Here is an 18,534-nt window from a genome sequence, read left to right as displayed (position 1 = left end):
AGGCAGGGTCAAGTATGCATTGACTTGATCTGTGACCTTTACTCATTAATTAAAGAAGTGTTCTGCGTTCATTACAAGCTAAACTATATAAACAGCATTTGTGCCACAACACTGAATACCACATCAAAACCCCTTTTCCAGGAAATGCTCTTGCTGCTTCATTTTATCCATGTTTTCGCATGAAACACAAGAAAATAAAAATAAGAGGTTGATTAGCATAGAGCAACTCACACCTTCTCAGGGGACTTTCTTTGAACTATGTCATATGTGTTATAACAGATATATTGTAAGGATAAAATGCAGAGTGGATAAAATTTGCTTATAATATCTTCAACATTATGCTGTTTGATGTGTAACTGGCCCAAAAAAGCCACTTTTTAGTTATTTTTATCCCCTGTAGTCCATGTTAAAGGTATATTTATCCAAAAATATTTTACAGAACCAGCCAGGTTTTGTTAAGATAAGTGCAGTATATGTAAGTGACTTCTCTTGTGACTGGTTAACCTGTACATTTTTTATTAAATTGTTTGCCTAAGGACAGAAATAAGTGTATCCTTGTATCCATGTATTGTATCTCCTTTAAACATTTAAAAAAAACAGAATCGCTTTAGTTTACCAGTTGTGAATAGAATTAAAAGAGAATATAACAGAAAAATGTAATTCAGAAGCCATGAGCTGCCTTTTTATGAAAACACAAAGAAAAAAAGCATTCAGAGCACATGGTGGATACATAGGCCAGATATGAACCAAGGGAATGGCTGTCCATGTTCCTCTTGATTTAATCAAATTCTGCAGTGAATAGGTGGAGCAGATGCTCGGCTCTAAAGAGCGTCACTTGTATTACTGTATTTCATCTTGCCAGTGGAGACAGGGCCAACAGCCAGCCATTGTTTGTTGTTTGTTTTATTTTTTTCTATTCCCCGTGTGCTCTTTTTGCGAGTAGCAGCAGCCCCTGCTCTTGGCGGTAATGCACGAACATTGTGAGATGTTTTATTAAAAGGCTCCAATGCTCCAGCCGCCGTTTGACCCGGGGTGAGAAGCATGCCTAAATGATATGGAGCCCCCAAAAGGCCAATTTACACTCAAGACAGGTATATTCTCACTGAGATGAATCATTCAGAATGTCAGCCCCCTCCTCCCCTCACATACACTCCTACACATAGACATTCTACTACTGGATTGAAAGGAATTATCGAGCATACCTTGTGAAATACTTATTTGCCTTTATTTTGCCTTTTTATTTACGTATTATAAATAGCTGTTCTTTTTTTTAAGACTGGGAACGAAATAAGACTTTATTTCACTAAAAATGCAGGAAAATAGTAACATTGGGAATTATTGCTAAAATGTAACATAACATATTTCTATTTTAACATATCTGTTATTGTTATTGTATATATCTGTTATTTATTATTTAGAAGTGAAAGCTGAAATTCGATTGTCCTGATTTGGTGCTCGTCTAAGTACACTAAAGGCCTTATATTAAGAACGTTGTTAATTAAAATTACTCACTATTTTATTGTAGTTATAATGTAACAAATGAACTGACAAATAAAATGTAACATTTCTTATACATCATGAAAACAGCTGTGTTGCTTAATGTTTTAGTGGAAGCCAACATGCATTTCTCTTTTAGGATAGTACAATGATTAGAACGTTCAGAAGCACAGTATTTATCTAAAATAGAAATATTTTGCACTGGAATAAAAATGATTTTGTAATGGTTTTAATGATGCCTTAATGACATCATCCTTTAGGGAGTGACATATTTTTGGCAAAAAATATTGGTTTTAAAAACAATTGTAAAGAACACAAAATGAAAATAAATAAAATAAAAAAAACATATTATTTATTATAGGCTTTATTATAACTTTTTTGTTTGTGTGTGCTATTTACAGCTGTATTTTGTACAACTTTTTAATATGTGTAAGCACAAATAATCAAATTTTAATAAAAAGTACAATAACCCGAGCTTAACCAGGTCATACATCTAAAGACTGGTATAGATTCAAGATGTTCTTATTAAAAGGAGTGATCAAAACCAAACATTTAATGGCTTCAACAAAATATCCAGCTTGTTTTTCAAGGAAAAACTATAAAGGTACCAACAAATCAGTGAAAGCAGGGTCTTATTCAACATCCAGATTGAAAATTACAGTTTGCCTGAGCGTAATCATTGGGGCGTCCATGTATCCGAATATCATTTTATTGCAGCACCTAACCGATGCTGATGTTGTCATGATGTGTGCTCTCTTTTCACTCAACCTTGTCTGGTTTCTGCTGGTCCCATGCAAACCCACATAAACAAAGGTCACACTGAAGTCAATGTCCTCAGTCCACCACCTGAGCGCATATCACATTGAGTCTGTGTAAAGAGCCATAAAGCCTTCAGAGGCACCTCACCGGGGTCTCCGTTTACATCTGCTTCCTTTTGATCAGCCTGAGCTTCTCTCCTGAATAGCTAAAGATATGCCTGACTACATATGTATTACAACCCCGAGCCAAAGCAGAAAATGTACTGGAGGCTTTGAGGGCATTTCTCATAAGACACATTGTGCGGCAGGATGTTATTTTCAGTCTGCTCGGTGGGGTATCCCGTATTTATTGTGGGTCGTTGTAAAGGCAGAGGTCTGATGTGATAAGAAGCTATGAAGCGCTGCATTGCTGCGGCTGCCGTCCCCTCCCCTTCACCCCGCCACGCGCAAACCCGGGGATTCCAATTTCTTTCAGGATATCTTAGCTCAGCTTCCAAGCTGCCCCCGCTGTGATTTTGGAATATCTCACCTTTTTTATTCCTCCTTCCTTGACAGTAAACTGCTTTCAGGCGCTTCAAGGAGAGATCCTCCTTCCCGTCAAGAGAAACCTTTGAAACGCGCCGTTATCAGGCAGTGTTTGCGACTCTGGTTTCCCGGTACAAATGATTAACAAATGATTCCAGCCTTGTGGAAGCAGGGACTGCTATGTGTGAGGAAGACAGTGCCAGGAGTTCAAACATGTAGAGCCCAAACATGTAATAATAATTCAGTATCAGAGATTAGATCACATCTTTCGGGTCATATTGAATTACATGAAGTGGTACATGTAATGGTGAACTGATAGATCGACAACTAAGATACTAAGACATATTAATACAGTTGGTTTATAATAAGTGTTTAAATTAATAAAATAATAGATTTTTTTAACATTACTTTTCTTAAAAATATTTCAAAACCAGAAATGTGAAGATTATCATTTAATAAAACTTTTCGTTTTGCGAAATCCTGTATTTAAAAAATTTAAAATGACTGTAAAAATCATAGTTTACAGTTTAATATGCTACTATAGACATCGATACTGTTATGGTATAAATTGTATTTGTGCAGGTAATTAAGTTGCATAATTATTTAAGGAAAAAGATCATTAAACATTTTTCCGTAGTCTTGTTCCTAAATACTCTTGTTTGATTGTTTTGTATAACTTTGTTTATTGTATAACTTTCTTTTATTGGGTTTCATAATTTTCTGGCTCAATGATGTTTTCCGTATGGCCAGGTGTTGGTGTGTTCACTCCTCATAAACTGATGCTGAGTGCCTGTTCTGAGGAAGGGTGCACCAACAGCTCCCAGGTTACCCTGTTCACAGGTCAGTTACCTCCCACGCATGTAGAACCACCCATCCTGACTGTACTGGATGCCCGCAGTATCCACATACAGTGAGTATGAAAGACAACTTTTAATATTATGAGATTACAATGATTAAGTAAATGTTTATTTTTCAATCTATGTTGTTTCTATCAAATTTTTATAGAAATAATTTTTTCTATCAAATCATTTTTAGGGAAAGTGTTTTAGTGCAAAGCACTTTTCAGGCTGTTTTCCACCCTCACGAGATATGTCCTTGGACGGCACGCACACATGCACACTAACGAGGCATGAACAGGAGTGAAGGTGGTCGTTCTCACCTTTTATATGACAATGTTTTATCAGAGAGATACGCTAATGAGGTGACGGACATTTGCTCTCTGCAAGAGGACGAAATGCATCTCAGGTCTTGTTATTCCTCACCATTATACTAAAACTAAGCGCCGCATGTCAAACCATAACCCTCTGAAGATACGATATAACCCCTGTTTAAAAAAAAAGTCCACGCCACAAAAATCTCACACTAGAGCGATTTATCCAACCAACCCGTATGTCAAATTTGAGAAGCTGTCCCTATCCACAGCGTGGGTGCATTAATCAACTGAGTGTTTTCCATATAATCATAAAGTACGCCCCTTCCGCCAGTCATGCCATTGGCTGTTTGTCCTTATTGTCTTTGCGTGTCCTCTGGCTGCAGTTGAGCAACCAGAGGAACGGAGCAGGCCTTGATTTAGGGGCTAATGCTCAACTCCTGCACCCACGCTGGACCGTCTCATTGCACTGTATGAAAACGCACAGTCCGACCTTCTTCCGGCCTGTTTAGCATGCAGAATTTTCTCTAGCGTTTGACCCCTGCCGCTTGACTTAGTGAGGGAAAAAAGAGTCTGCACAAGATTCTTCCCAGCCGCTTGCACCCCGGGCCTATAGCAATCTATGTGAAAGCCTTTAGAGGTTCATCTTCAGCTGCCCCGCTGCCATCACTTAAGAACTACCCAGAGAGGGCACCATGCCACACGACAACACGAGGGGACGAGGAGAGAATAGAAGAAGAGCTGGAGAGAACTGCAAGGGGCAATGGGGAAACTGAACTTATGTACACTTTGTTTTAGGCCAAGAGAGATGACAGAAGCGCTCCGACGCATTTCCCATCAGAAAGAAAATGTCATCACTTTACTGAATGATTACAGGTAGGGAGAGAGCGAGAAGGAGAGGGCCACGAGGAGAATATATATTTGAGCTGTCACCTACACCGTGGCAAAATCCACCACCAGTTCACTGCCATCAGAAAGCGGCGATTAAATTACTCACACCACTCCACCTCTACCGCGCCGCCCGAGGAGGCCTGTAATACCTGGAGAGAGAGAGAGCTATCCTTTAGCCTTCCCATTCATCTTAATGGCATTTGCTCGGTTGTCTCCCAGAAAGCACGCAATTTAAAATCTGCCATCTTTGCTTAACGGTGCTCAGGATGTTTTGACCAATCAACTGAGCAGTAAATTTGGCAAATGGTGTCATGACAGTTGTGATTGGCAGGTGCAGTGCCCTAAACCCTTCACCGGTAACTACCATGAGCTGTGAAGCCATGCTTTTATAAAGAATCTGGAGAACTGGGATCTGCTAAAACCTCTTCTAGAATATATTGTAATGTATGTATAAAATATAAATATAATGCATTATATAATATAATTAAATAATCGCTGTTTACAAATAATATACTAAAATACATTTGTCACAGTGTAGTAACAGGGCTTGACGGGGCGGAGCGAACCAGCAAAACCTTGACCCCTCAGATTCACAACATTCCCTCTCTCTCTAGCAGCCCACCTCAACAGCCTTCATTCAATTATGCTCGTTTCAGGCATTGAAGAAGGAAAAAAAACACAAGGCCTTTCTTTTTATTCTCCTGCTACCTCCGTATTAATGGCGGTGGAGAGCTTGTGATCTCTGTAAGCCATTTATTAAAAAGATGTATATGACCCAATTTGTCTCATCACCGATTTTCATAACTTCATTATGTATCTGCTCTATCCTGACGGCAGCGCCTCAGAGGGAAACTCACCTTATTTATTGTCTTCATCCGCCAAGAGGGGGAAATGGTTATTGCTTTATTTCCATTGGATATTTCAATTTGAATAGGACGAGAAGCTGCAATGATGATAGAGGGAGAGTGAGAGAGAGAGAGAGAGAGAGAGAGAGAGAGAGAGAAAGACAGTATTGTAATTTGACATTACAGATGATATCTCTCTCCCTCTCTCTTTTTTTCTCTCAGGGTCTAATTGTGGATACAGTGCCTTTGAAAGGTATTGCCTTGTTAGCAGAATCGTAATAGGAGAGGGTGAAGGATCATATGTGTTCAATACTCTTTTGTTGTGTTGCGATTTGCCTGTGAGAAAGGTTGCGAGACCCCGGACTGCAGGATATGCACAAACAGAATATCAGCAGAAACATGCTGCATGAACGTATACGGCACCTTGAATAAACGAGAATAATGCTCTCAGTATGACATTAACATCTCGTTACATTTACAGCGATGTTGCCTTAAAAACTGAATGGCAAAAAATATTTTAGATTCATTTAAAAAGAGCAATAGCAATAGATCATGGACATTGAAATATTTTTTATAGTTAAAATAATGTAAATAAATGATGCAAAATAATGTACCAAAGTGACAGCTATTTTTTTTTTTTTGATTATTATTGTTATTCAGAATTTAAGTAAGTATACAGACAACATATGACGGTGTGTATTTTTTGCGTTATACCCACAGTTTGCTGAAAAATAACATCTGCATTTTTCAGGTTTTATTATAATTGATTAAAATGCCATATTATTAATACTACATCCAACTGCTTATCAATTATGCAATGATTGGTCTTAATGGTCGTTGTCGTTTGCCATTTAAAATGCAATTTAAATTATGCCTAAACTAAATTAATCACAATAATGAATAAGGTCACCTGCGGGTGTGTTTGCTCCGTGTGGACCAGGAGGCCCTCGTGACCTTCGTACTAAATTAAGGAAACAAAGAGGGTCGGAGAAACATCAGGTCAAACTCATTGTACTTAGACACTTGATGATTCCTCACATCACACAGGAGGTTACTGTCCTATTTCCATCTTAAAACAACAAAGATGATTTAAGCTCTCAATCTTGCTCTCAATTTGACTCCATTAGAGAGGTCATATTACAAAATGAGTCCTATTTGTGTTCCTCATATGTGTGGGAAAAAAATCATCTTAACAATTAACACTTCTGCTGTGTTAACATAGGCATTTTACTGAAAACACCATAACAAATCAAGTAACGTAAATGTTTTTTTTTGTTTTTTTTTCTTTTTGTTGGGTCTGTCCTTGTCTAGTGTTTATCATTCTACTTATATACATTATGAATTAATGTGAAATGCATAGAAATAAAATTCGAATATTGTGTGTGTGTGTGTCAATAGAGGACAGTCTAGCTTATTTCTATAATGTAAAAGTATATTTTTGTCGAAAAAAATAGCGCTATTGAACGGTGTCATGACCTTTTAAAAGGCTGGTAAACAATAAATTTGACAGAAAATCAGAAAATGCATTTGCTGCAATCAGACTTGGACAACAAAATACACCCAAAGATGAAGAACTATTTCTCTTTGAGTTTTTTTATTTCTCCTCTCAGTCGTCCTGTGTGATTCTGTCTTTCAGATAGATCCTTCAGTAGATAGCATTGTCCTCTGTTCTAAATTTAGCCATTAGAAAGTCAAGCTAGAGAGTGAAACGCTCACCCACCAGGCTTTCCTATTTCTGTCTGCACATCCTCAGACAGAGTTATCATGATCAGGCTTATTAGACTCTGTCCGGGTTCTGGGTGGTCCACTGGTTTACCTGCGACTGCTGCTGCTGCTGGGCGTACATGCAGCTCTCACAGGGGAAGCACAGGGGTCATGTGACAGGATATCGCACTCAGTGTTTTGTCTCTGGTGTTCTTTAGGTGGGCTGCTCCAGTGGAGGTGAACGGCCTGCTGGAGTTCTACACGCTGTACCAGTCTGCCTTAGGAGAAGAGCCGGCCGCCATCTATAACAGCTCCGAGCTTTTTGAGGATTATACAGTGCGGAACCTCGTCCCTGGATCAACCTACCTGTTTCAGATAGCAGTGCGTTCCTGCTCGCTCTTTCATCATACACACGCCTAAATGAGAAAAGCAGAATATCACGCCATTGTGACTTTCAGTTTATTTTGTCCTTAGTAAAGTTATCAGAATAAGGCTTTAAATAGGCATATTGAATTTCATATAAATTTAACATTGACACTTCAGCACACTAACTTTAAACCTGCATTACTCACTGATTCAGACTGATTCAGGTTAAGGAACGTTTAGTTTTAAATAAATATTTTATATAAATACAATTTTGAAAATCTTTATTAAAATAATTTAGAAAATGTTATTATTGTATTTTTGTATGCCAAATACCACCTGTTTTTTTATTATTATTATTTTTTCATTTTATAGCATTTAAATTTATTATAATATATATATATATATATATATATATATATATATATATATATATATATATATATATATATATAATAATTATTATTTTTATACTCTACCTCAATGTGATTGTGTTATATTGTTAGTTTGTCTAATTAACTGAAAAAAAATGTATATAATGTATAATATATTGAAGCCATTTTGAAGTAAGCTAATTTTTTTCTATGCTTATTAAACAAAAATTTAATCGCTGGTTATACATTATTAAAAAATAAGATTTGAATAAAACATTCTTGTTTACTTATATGATTTAGCACCTACTGATTTGGAATCAACAGCATAGCAAGTTGATCAAATTTGTAAATATAATATTCATTTACATTTCAAATTCTAGAATGTAAAAATGCCTTTTTTGTATTTATGTAGTATTTTCTATTAATACATAGCAAGACTAAACTGGATCTGCTAAGTTTAATACATTTTTAAGGGAATATCTCAGAACTCCCTTGATAAATGTGCTAAATGAAGCTGTGAGTACTGCAGTCTTCTAATCATCTAATTAACCAAACGGAAAAAAAACACACACAAGGAAGAACATATGCAGAACTATTGCATAGCTTTTTCCATTTAAAATCTTTTTTAAGCTTGTTTCTGTTTTATGTTTGACTGATGGTGCCACTTAAAGTTTGTCTTTTGACCTGCAGGCTTGCACGGGAGGTGGATGCACCCTCAGTGACCCCAGCGTCGCCCACACTGAGGAGAGTTCACCAGAGGAAGTGCCTGCCCCCAACATCCTGTCACTCTCGCCACATTCCCTCAATGTGTCCTGGACCCCCCCTCACAAGCCCAATGGTGAGTGGGGTTAAAACTAGTGCCCGGCAAAGGTGAATTCATATTCCAAATGGCCGTTTAGTTAAGGGTGCTTCATGTTTAATGATGGGTTAGCACATAGAGAAGGGGACAGGAAAAGAGGAGCACTTTGTGTGGCGTGCGACTGAGAGCGTGTGAGAGAGTGAGAGAGAGCGACACAGAGGAAAAGAGGGTGCTGCGTTTTAAGTGGATGAAAAGTGCTCCCTTTTGACTGATGCTGTGAACTGCAGCTTTAGCAGCGTCTGGCAGGAGCGCAGCAGCAGGTTCATTCACTCAGCCTGAGCACCGGATGGGGTCACCACTGCGGCCCCTGCCTTTGAGAGCACATGCAGATTAGGAGAAGTGCTTCTGGAATTCAATCCTTCACCTTTTGCATTTTTGTGAACATTATTTACTGTATTTATAAGTATTACATATGTTTGTATTTAGATGACTTTGTTAGGTTGTTTTATATAAATATTTTTTTACATAGTACAGAAAATATGAATTAAATTTTTCAAGGGTCATTTAATGAAAAAAAAGATGATCGATTCAACTGATTCTTGAGGTGAAGTGTTGGTTTCACAGTTAAAGAGCCTCTCTGATATATTTTTTTCTATGATATATACACATAAAAAAAAAAATTCTGAAAAATGATTGCCTATTAATTGTTTACAGATATAAACAGTAATTTGAAACCAGTTAATTCCAAGTAAATGCACAATAAATGATAAATGTTATAATAAATACTGTAATAAAATATTATCTAATATATTATATTATATTATTATGAAACAGGATTATGTAAGGCACAATTGATTGAACGCAGATTATGTAGTTAAATCGTAATTAATAATTGTTTTTACATTGTATATTTCAAAGATTTTTTTAAAGCTTTCTACTTTTTCAAGTACAGGATAAAAAAAAAAAAAAAACGTGTTATATATAAAACTTGTTTTATATGTATAAAAAAAAAAGCATGTTTATGTTTAAAAACACAGAATTAATGTATACTAAATGAATTACCCAATCTGAAAAGTATACATCAAATCTCCTTTTAGCAATGATTCTAGAAAACACACAGCTTTTTCATCCTAAAACCTGCTCGGTGTATTATTACAAAATGGTTGCAAATTAAAATGTAAATAAATGCACTAATAAGTATTTATTTGATATATTATAATACATAAATATATTTGTGTATGTTTAAGGTTAGTTAAAGCTTAGTCTAAGCTTTAACTAACATAGAATTCTTCTGCGCAGCGGGCCAGGCTGAGTTGTCCTTCTTGAACCTTTTAACTGACCGGTCCATCTTGAGGGGTGTGCCCCGTGAGCAGCCATAAAGAGAGCAGGAGCAGTATACTGCTGTGTTTACATGTTTTACAGCACTCTTTCCCTAATGGTCGGCTTTAACAGAGGGCTTTAAACAAAATGGCCAGTTTACATCAGGGCATGTGAGGAAATCGGTGGAGCAAACAGTGTTTGGGTATAAAAACGCGTCTTAGAATAAGGATTCGTGATGGAGGGAGAATTTTAGCCTTCATAACAGAATTACAGTGCATGCGGCGTGTTCTTTGATTTTTACCTATTAATAAATGACGTTTTCTTTTCTTTTGGTTGATGTTTAGGTTATGTCCTTAAAGGCAACAATTATTTTGGTACTGTAGAGACATCCACTGCTTTCTCGATTATGCCGTTTTGCACAACCTGTATTCCCACGTACACAATCATACAGCTATCGCCCATATGCTAAACGTGTATTAATTTCCCCCTCACAGGTGTGATTAGCAGCTATGGTCTTTGGATGGATGGCATTCTGGTGCAGAATTCGTCCCTTATGGGCTTCGAGGTCGGTGATCTGTCCCCATGGAGCCTCCACAGCTTCCGTGTACAGGCCTGCACGGCTCAGGGCTGCGCTCTGGGGCCCCTGGTGAGAGTCCACCACATTTACATTATGTTAATGCCTCCTCTGCGTGTCAGATGGCAGCTCAACATCATAAAGGTGATCGATTCACTCTGTTCAATAAAGCACCTTCTGCTCACGCTTGACATTTGGTATAAATGCCACTCTGGGCTGGTTACTGCTTTGATGGGCCATATTTGGGCATTTTTCCAATATGTGTGCAATATTTAGTCAAATGGCCAGTTCTGCAGACACAGCAAAAGTTGGAGCAAGCAGCGAGAGGTTGAATGGCTGTGGTGTCAGGGTAAGAAGCATCCAATCATTTAGTGGACAGATGGTGGGGAAAGATATGCAATCTGTAATTTTTTACAATTTTTAATTTAATTGTATTATCATTTTTTTTACTGAAACGATGCCTTTTAATGCTCTCACAAAGTATGGATTTTAAATGAGAGTAATTTCAGTTCAGACAGTGTGAATTGTGGCTTTAGTTTACACAGTTTTAACATTTAGTTTATGTGTCAAGATTTAAAATGTTTTTAAATATCTCTTTTGCTTATTTGCACTTGATTGAATGTACAGTAAAAAAAGTATTTTATGGCAAAGAAATAAAATATTATTAACATTTAAAATAACCTTTTGCTATTTTTTAGGATTTTGTTGAGAAAGTTAATTTAAATGGTTTTTGTAACGATGTGAAAACCTTTTCTGTTACTTTTGATCAATTTAATGTATCTTGACTAAAAAATTTTTTTTTGCTTTTCTTTGTTTAATTTTGTTTCACATAGACTATTGTAATGTCAGTAAAAAAACTAAATATTCTTATACAGAGATCAAATTTTTACATTGACTTAAATGTACCTAAGATATGTTGTTTTACATTGCTGTGCTGTTGCTATTCAGGTTCTAGTGATGTGTGTGCGTGTGTTAATTTCAGTTTTGGGATGACAATAAAAAAGCCTTGAAATGCTTCAAACATCCTTTAATTTTCGTGCTGACTTTGAGTTTTTAAGCAGTCCTAGTTTTTATCTTTTTTCAGGTGGAAGGCAGGACTTCAGAGATGCCTCCTGATGGTCAAGTGACCCTGTATATCCTCAGCGAGACTCCTCATTCAGTCCGAGCCAAGTGGGAGGCCCCAGCTAAACCCAACGGCAACCTGACCTACACAGTCCTCTTCACCGGGCCAGGTAAATCAAACTTAACTGCTCCCTTCACCCCTCCACATCCCCCCTCAGTTCCTTCGAGTAAACGCAACACTGCCTCCCTGCATGCCGCCTCTGCTGCTTGTATTGACTTCTACTGTTTTCCCTTTGTTTGTTTACAAACAAAAATGCTGAAAGGTCAGCGAACCTTAGCACACCCTGCTTGCGCGGTAATGGGCTTAAATGAATTGTTGTCGGCCTCCATTTTGCTCAGGCTGGCTGCTGGGTGCTATCATGGGCCAGAAGGGCTGCGGGAGGACACCCGCGCTCTTCTCCTCTTGTTCTTTACAGGATGAGAGCGGACAGGTTTGTTAAAAAGCGTAATGGCACGCTCAAAAGGAATCTCCCACTGCTTGCCTTCCTGATCTCTTCTGGAGCTTCCTATATGCTGGTTAGAGGATAAACATTTGCTGTAATGAGAGGGTGAGGGGTACAGACGCACGTTCTCTTTGTGAAGCTCATGAACCGGTATGGAAATGCAGATGCAAATGCTTGTCAAACACATTACAAGTGTGCATTCACATTATACAGTACATAGTGAATGCGCTCTTAATGTCTATATTGACAGATATATAGCAAAAAATAAATACGTTTGTTTAACTACTGTTCATTTATTTGTAATTCCTGTATAAATTCTCTTCTTTTGGACTTTTGTGAATCCTGAGAAATAATCATGGTTTATATTAAACAACACATCCGCTTTTAATGTGGATAATAATAAGGGATATTTCTTCAGCATGAAATATCAGGATATTATAATGATTTCTGAAGAATCATGTGACACTGGAGACTGGAGTAACATTTGCTAAAAATTCTGTTTTCCTATCACAGGGGTGAATGACATTTTAACGTATTAAAATAAATAATAAAAAAATTATTTGTAATAATATTTCATGTTTATGTATTTTTGATAGCATAAGTGCAGCATTAGTGAGCATAGGAGAACCACATTCTTTTGAACAGCAGTGTATATAAAAAAAGAGCACACAAACTAAACCTTTTTCCTTTATTGCTCCATAGGGCCGATTTGATCTATTTTTAAGATCGAATTTGCATTCATATACTGTCAGTATGTGAATGAATTGAGTGTAATGCTGAACCCTGTGTCCCCCCGTTCTTTCTTTCACATATCCTGCTGGTAGGCATCCAAAACTCTGTGTATTCCTGGTCAAAGTCCAGCCAGTCTCAGATGAAAAGACTGACCTGCACCTCTATGTGTCAGCACTTCTTTTTGTCTGCCAGGCCAATAGAATAGATTGTCTCTCTCCATTAATCAAGAGTTCATCTGTACAGCTTACAGATTCTACACATTTAATCCTGCCAGCGGACCTGTGTGTGCGTGTTACAGTATGTGTGTTTCACTGTAGCTTACCCTAAATGAATACATTGACATTTTTATACTGCATAATCGACCAAGATCAGCAAATTATAACCCATAATGTGCTTGTTTGTGAAAAAAAATACCAAAACAGAGGTTGATTCACAGACCGCCATATTACTCTGTCAGCGTCTAATTAAGCTGAGCTCGCCTGATCGTTAATATTTGCGAGAGATCGCTTACAAAGCAATCAGCCGGCCACTTTGATGGACGCAGGTCTTACTGTGTATACACTTCTGCTGTTAGTATGGATAAATAAGAATCAAATTTGTCAAAGATTTGCCATTCAGCTGTCGCTTTTTTTCTTTGTGTCATTGACTTATATACTGCTGAATATGTAACTTTAAATGCCAGCCATTTGCTGTGGATACTCTCAGGTTGAAGGTTGATGTATTATTATGAATTATGATTATGAATAGCTATTAAATTAAATAGAATTTAATTTTAAACTAATTAAACAGTCATTGGTCCCAATTGACTTCCATACAACTGTATGGTTCTTAATGTAGAACTTAAAGAGTTACTCCACCCCAAAATTAAAGTTTTGTCATTAAGATCTTACCCCCATGTCGTTCCAAATGACAGTTTGTTAATTTGTGGAGCACAGTTTAAGACTGCCGAGTATGAGTTTATACTCCCGAGTATAAACACTGCCAGGGTCCAGAAAAGTATGAAAGACATAGTCAAAAATAGTTTATCTGCCATTAGTGGTTCAATATTAATTTTAAAGGTTTGGAACGACATGGGGGTAAGAGATTAATGACAAAACTTTAATTTTGGGGTGGAGTAAAACCTTTAATTTGTTAAAGGCACATAAAGTATGAAGTCATTTTTAAACAAGCTACTTTAAACTGTGTATTGTACTTAAATAAATGGCAAGTTTGGTGGACACAGGCCTTACTTTGTCTACTTCTGCTTCTCATATGAATAAGTAACCATTGCCGTTCACCCGATGTTCCTTTCATTGTATCATTGAGTTGTGTACAGCTAGATCTGTAACTGGATCTGTTTGCTATGGATCCTCTCAGCTTGCAGACCAATCTGAGGTAGTGTGCAGCCCAGCCAGACTTAAAAGTAGCTATCTGACAAGCAGGACGAGCAGCTTACGGACTCAAGATTGTAATCTCCTAGTACAAGCAGATGGAAGTGACCTCTCACAAAGGCAGCCACGTCCCCCCTCTCATAGAGCAAGAGCTTTGAAGTATTCTTCTGAGCAGAGAGAGCAAGATTATGATGTGCAGGGGGATTGATTTGAGAGAGCGAGATCACTGGCAGTGGACTCTTCCAACCAAACTCCTGTTTTCCCTTTGCCTTGCCACGCGCGCATTTGTTGTTGCTGTTTTCACAACGCTACCTCTGATGGAGATGATAGCTTACGTTGAGTGTGAAGTAGTATGTTTATGCTTTTTCTTGGCTTCTTTGATTATATCATTGGCTCCAGAGGGTTCAGCACTGTTTATTTTTGTATTATTGTGGAGTGTGTTATTCGAGAAGGGAGGGTTTGTTCGCGTCAGGCTAGCAGGGTCAGATCCACAGGCGTCTCACTCTCTCTCGCTCTCTGTCTTTTGTGCCAGGAGAGAAGAAGTTTAAGCGACTTCTCCCAGTGGATTGCTGGAGAATTTATCGGCGGGTGGCTGGCTATCACAGATTAAGGGAAATGTCGATCAGTAATGACCCCTCTACATGTTAGTATTGCAGTAAAGCCAAGCTTTTATGTCAAAAAAATCGGAGCAGGGGCTATTACACATGACAGGGGTGATCAAGGGACTGTGGACCGAGGCTAGCATTATTAAATATTGACTACTCTTGTGATTTATGTAGAGCTTCAGGGAAAAAGTGACTTTTTAATCGTTATATATTCTTTAGTCTCCAAACCCTTCCATTTATCTCTTCGTGGAAATAAAGTGAGAGTTGGCTGCATATTTCTTCCTCACAGCTGAAAAAGTGGGGGAAAACTCTTGCCCTTAAAAAATGAGGTGGATGCTGTTGCGGCAGTTCATTTCAAAAACCGCCAAAAGCAGAATTGGTAAATTGGAGGCAATTATAAGATTTGACTAAAAAAAGGCTGAGCTGGTTGTAGATGACAGAGAATGATTCTTTGAGGGCATGGAGCTCAGATAAATTCATTAAATGTTTATTTTTGCTTAAACGGGTTATTTTTACAAGTTCTGAGTGTGTTTTTTCTTTTTACACTTGCACAGCAATGTAAAACGTCAGCTAAAGAGAGCTAAAGCAGTGGAAGAGATATATTTGTGTAGGTTTCCAGTCATTGGGGCAATTCATGTCTATTGATTTCTTTATGATGCTGCATTTCAAGCCCTTTCGATGGGGAAAGGGTGGAGGTTATAGACTCAGCCTGCACACACGTCGCCCTTCTTTCTCTTCCAGTGAAGGTAGAAGTCTATCTGGTCCAGAGGAGAGGTGAGAACTTGGGGGAATTAATTCCCTTTTAATTTGCAAGTAGGGCCGTATATCCTGCGGTCGATTGCATTACAGTAAGTGGTGGTGGCTGGGGACTTGGAGGCTTGGCTCTTGACCTCTTGGTTAATGTGCACACATGCATGGGTCTGACTGAAAGCATTACAGCCAATAAGTGGGAGTGTTAAGAGATGTGTTTGAATTTCTGTGATGGTAATGTACTGTTAAAGTTATGGTGCCTTATATTTAGCATGCACTGTTGCTAGACACGTGATGCAATGGAAGTAAGATCTTTTTTTTCTGTATTTTGTCACAAATCCAAGTGAAATAGATTGTCAAAAAAAAATGTAAAGCAGGAATGAAACATTAGCAAAACTATTAATAACATGAAAAACTAAAATAATGTTTTTAAACAGTTCTCCCAAACACCTATCTGCCATAGGCCAAATAAGCAGATAGCCATATGTCCAAACTCACTGGCTGCACTATTGTTGGCTCTTGTCAGGATGAAATGCTCAAACAGAGCTTTGTTTTTGGGGCGAATAAACTAATATTTGACTTACTTACAGCCGTGCATGCATATTAAAGGGATAGAAAATGAAAATTCTCACCTTCAAGTCATTCCAAACCTGTAAGACCTTCGTTCATCTTCAGAACACAAATTTAGATATATCTGAGGAAATCCTAAAGCTTTCTGACCCTGCACAGACAGTAATGCAACTATTACGTTCAAGTTTTTTGTGTAAACGTTCCCTTTAAGTAGTATAGGTAAAAGTTTTAAAAAGAAAGTTAAGACATTTATAAATATCTCTAAGTCTTTTTCGGTTTATTAATTTGTAATGCAAACAGATTTCACTTTAGGAAATTTCATAATCTTTTCATTGTGTTTTATTTTGATAATGCTTATTACAGCTTAGTATGTGAACATCTAGGTTATTTTTTATGGATTTTCTTTGTTTCCTATTTTTAATACAGCTCTTTACAAGACTTTTAACTGATTGACAATATGCTCACTCACAATTTTTTTCTGTCATTATTTATAAAATTGTATTTCTATTTTTGCCGCTCTATTTTTTTTTTCTGTGGATCCAGCTTCCTGTGTTGAATCAATGTCTGGGCTGGCAGAGCAATCAATCCCCATTTCTGGATTAAGACCCAGACAGCCAAAGCCTGGGCTTCCCTGTGTCAGCAGGGCATTGCTGTTCACACACACACACACACACACACACACACACACAGAGTGAAACAGAATGTCCAGCATCTTCTCAGTCTAAAAAAGGTCATTGCGCTTAAAAGGAGTTTTTTTAAAGAAATACTGTTCCTCTAATTTATAGGATAAGTTTGATCTGCGAACCAAATGGCCACGTATCATGCTGACACCTCGCTGTCGTTGATCCAAGAAAATTGGATCTGTATTTAGGAGCTTATCGGCAAAGTGATCATCATCCAACTTCCTGAAGATGTCCGCAGGTCAGCATGGCTCTGATCCTTTGATGGGCCTTTATATGGATGTTAAATTGCATCTCTGTGTGTTTCAGGTCAGAACTTCAGCAGTTTCGAAATACCGGACACAGAGACGAGGGAGCTGCTCAGCACCGGTCAAGAGGGCCAGTGGGTGTCTATAGGAGGACTGCTGCCGTATTCTAATTACACTGTGCTGGTGAAGGCCTGTAACAGTCAGGGCTGTGTGGAGAGCTCTCCCACCAACATCTCTCTCCCACCTGGAGGTCAGTACCAAGCACAGCTTTCTCTAATTGACCATTATTTATGTAATTGTTGTACACAGATTAGGTAAACTGACACATTCCACATGTTCCTTTGCCATATAGATTTGATCTTTGCATACTTACAGAGAATTTTTATTTAATCTGATCATTTGATTTAGTTTTTTTTAACAGACACTTTTTATTTTTTCAATTCACTCATTCATATACATATACATACATGCATTTTAATTGTATGTGACAAGTGATGCACCGTGTCTCTAGAAATGTGAGCTTTTTTTGGAGGGCGGTGAAGAGGATCAATTATTACGTAATGCAATATGAAATAGGAATTGGTTGCAAGTTATGAAATCTAAATGACCCTCAGAAATCTCATAAACTCCACTGGCCGAAACATCAGCATCTGCCAGAAAGCTGACAAGAATATGATTAGTGCAGTTAGTTGTAAATCAATATGCAGTAACTTACTGGGATTTTGTACACAAACTAAAATGATGCAATCACCTGCTATTGATTTTTTCCTTCCAAAACGTTTTTTCATAAGCAAAATGGGTATTTTTTTCGCGTATACAATTTAGAAAAGCTCTATTTCCATAATATTGCCATGTTCTTCATTAGCAGACAGCCTGTAAAGTTCAGCGCTGGCACATCATATCTGACGCAGAGCTACAGGCTCTCTGCACTAATGTTTAATCGCATGCCTCCACACGGGCAGAGAGTGAGCTGTTTGATCAGGCTGAATCTTCTGGGTCCCGTAACGTTGCTTTGTACGGGGCCAGCAGGGAGACATTGGACATCTGCTGGCTGACAGAGAACAATGCCCGCTGCTGGTGATCTAAAGACATGCCATTTCCTGTCTATGGAAATGGCAGATAAGAGCGTATGCACACAAGAGTAGCCACTATAAGTTTATTGCCACACTAAGGAGCCACACTTTCCCACTGTTAAATTGTTGTTGATTTTAATT

At 37.8% G+C, this 18,534-nt stretch overlaps 1 protein-coding gene across 1 annotated transcript in view; it reads left to right on the top strand.

Moving 5' to 3' along the window:
• Positions 1–18,534, top strand: part of ush2a (Usher syndrome 2A (autosomal recessive, mild)) — a 176,961-nt gene that overhangs the window by 73,228 nt on the left and 85,199 nt on the right. The window contains exons 34-39 of the mRNA XM_043262307.1: positions 3,531–3,690; positions 7,589–7,751; positions 8,798–8,945; positions 10,721–10,872; positions 11,885–12,032; positions 17,382–17,570. Coding sequence (XP_043118242.1) covers positions 3,531–3,690; positions 7,589–7,751; positions 8,798–8,945; positions 10,721–10,872; positions 11,885–12,032; positions 17,382–17,570 — 960 coding nt within the window. The remainder of the gene's footprint in view (positions 1–3,530; positions 3,691–7,588; positions 7,752–8,797; positions 8,946–10,720; positions 10,873–11,884; positions 12,033–17,381; positions 17,571–18,534) is intronic.

The sequence above is a fragment of the Puntigrus tetrazona genome, chromosome 17 (genome assembly GCF_018831695.1).
Source record: "Puntigrus tetrazona isolate hp1 chromosome 17, ASM1883169v1, whole genome shotgun sequence".
Taxonomy (NCBI): Eukaryota; Metazoa; Chordata; class Actinopteri; order Cypriniformes; family Cyprinidae; genus Puntigrus; species Puntigrus tetrazona.
This window is presented reverse-complemented; position numbering and strand designations above follow the sequence as displayed.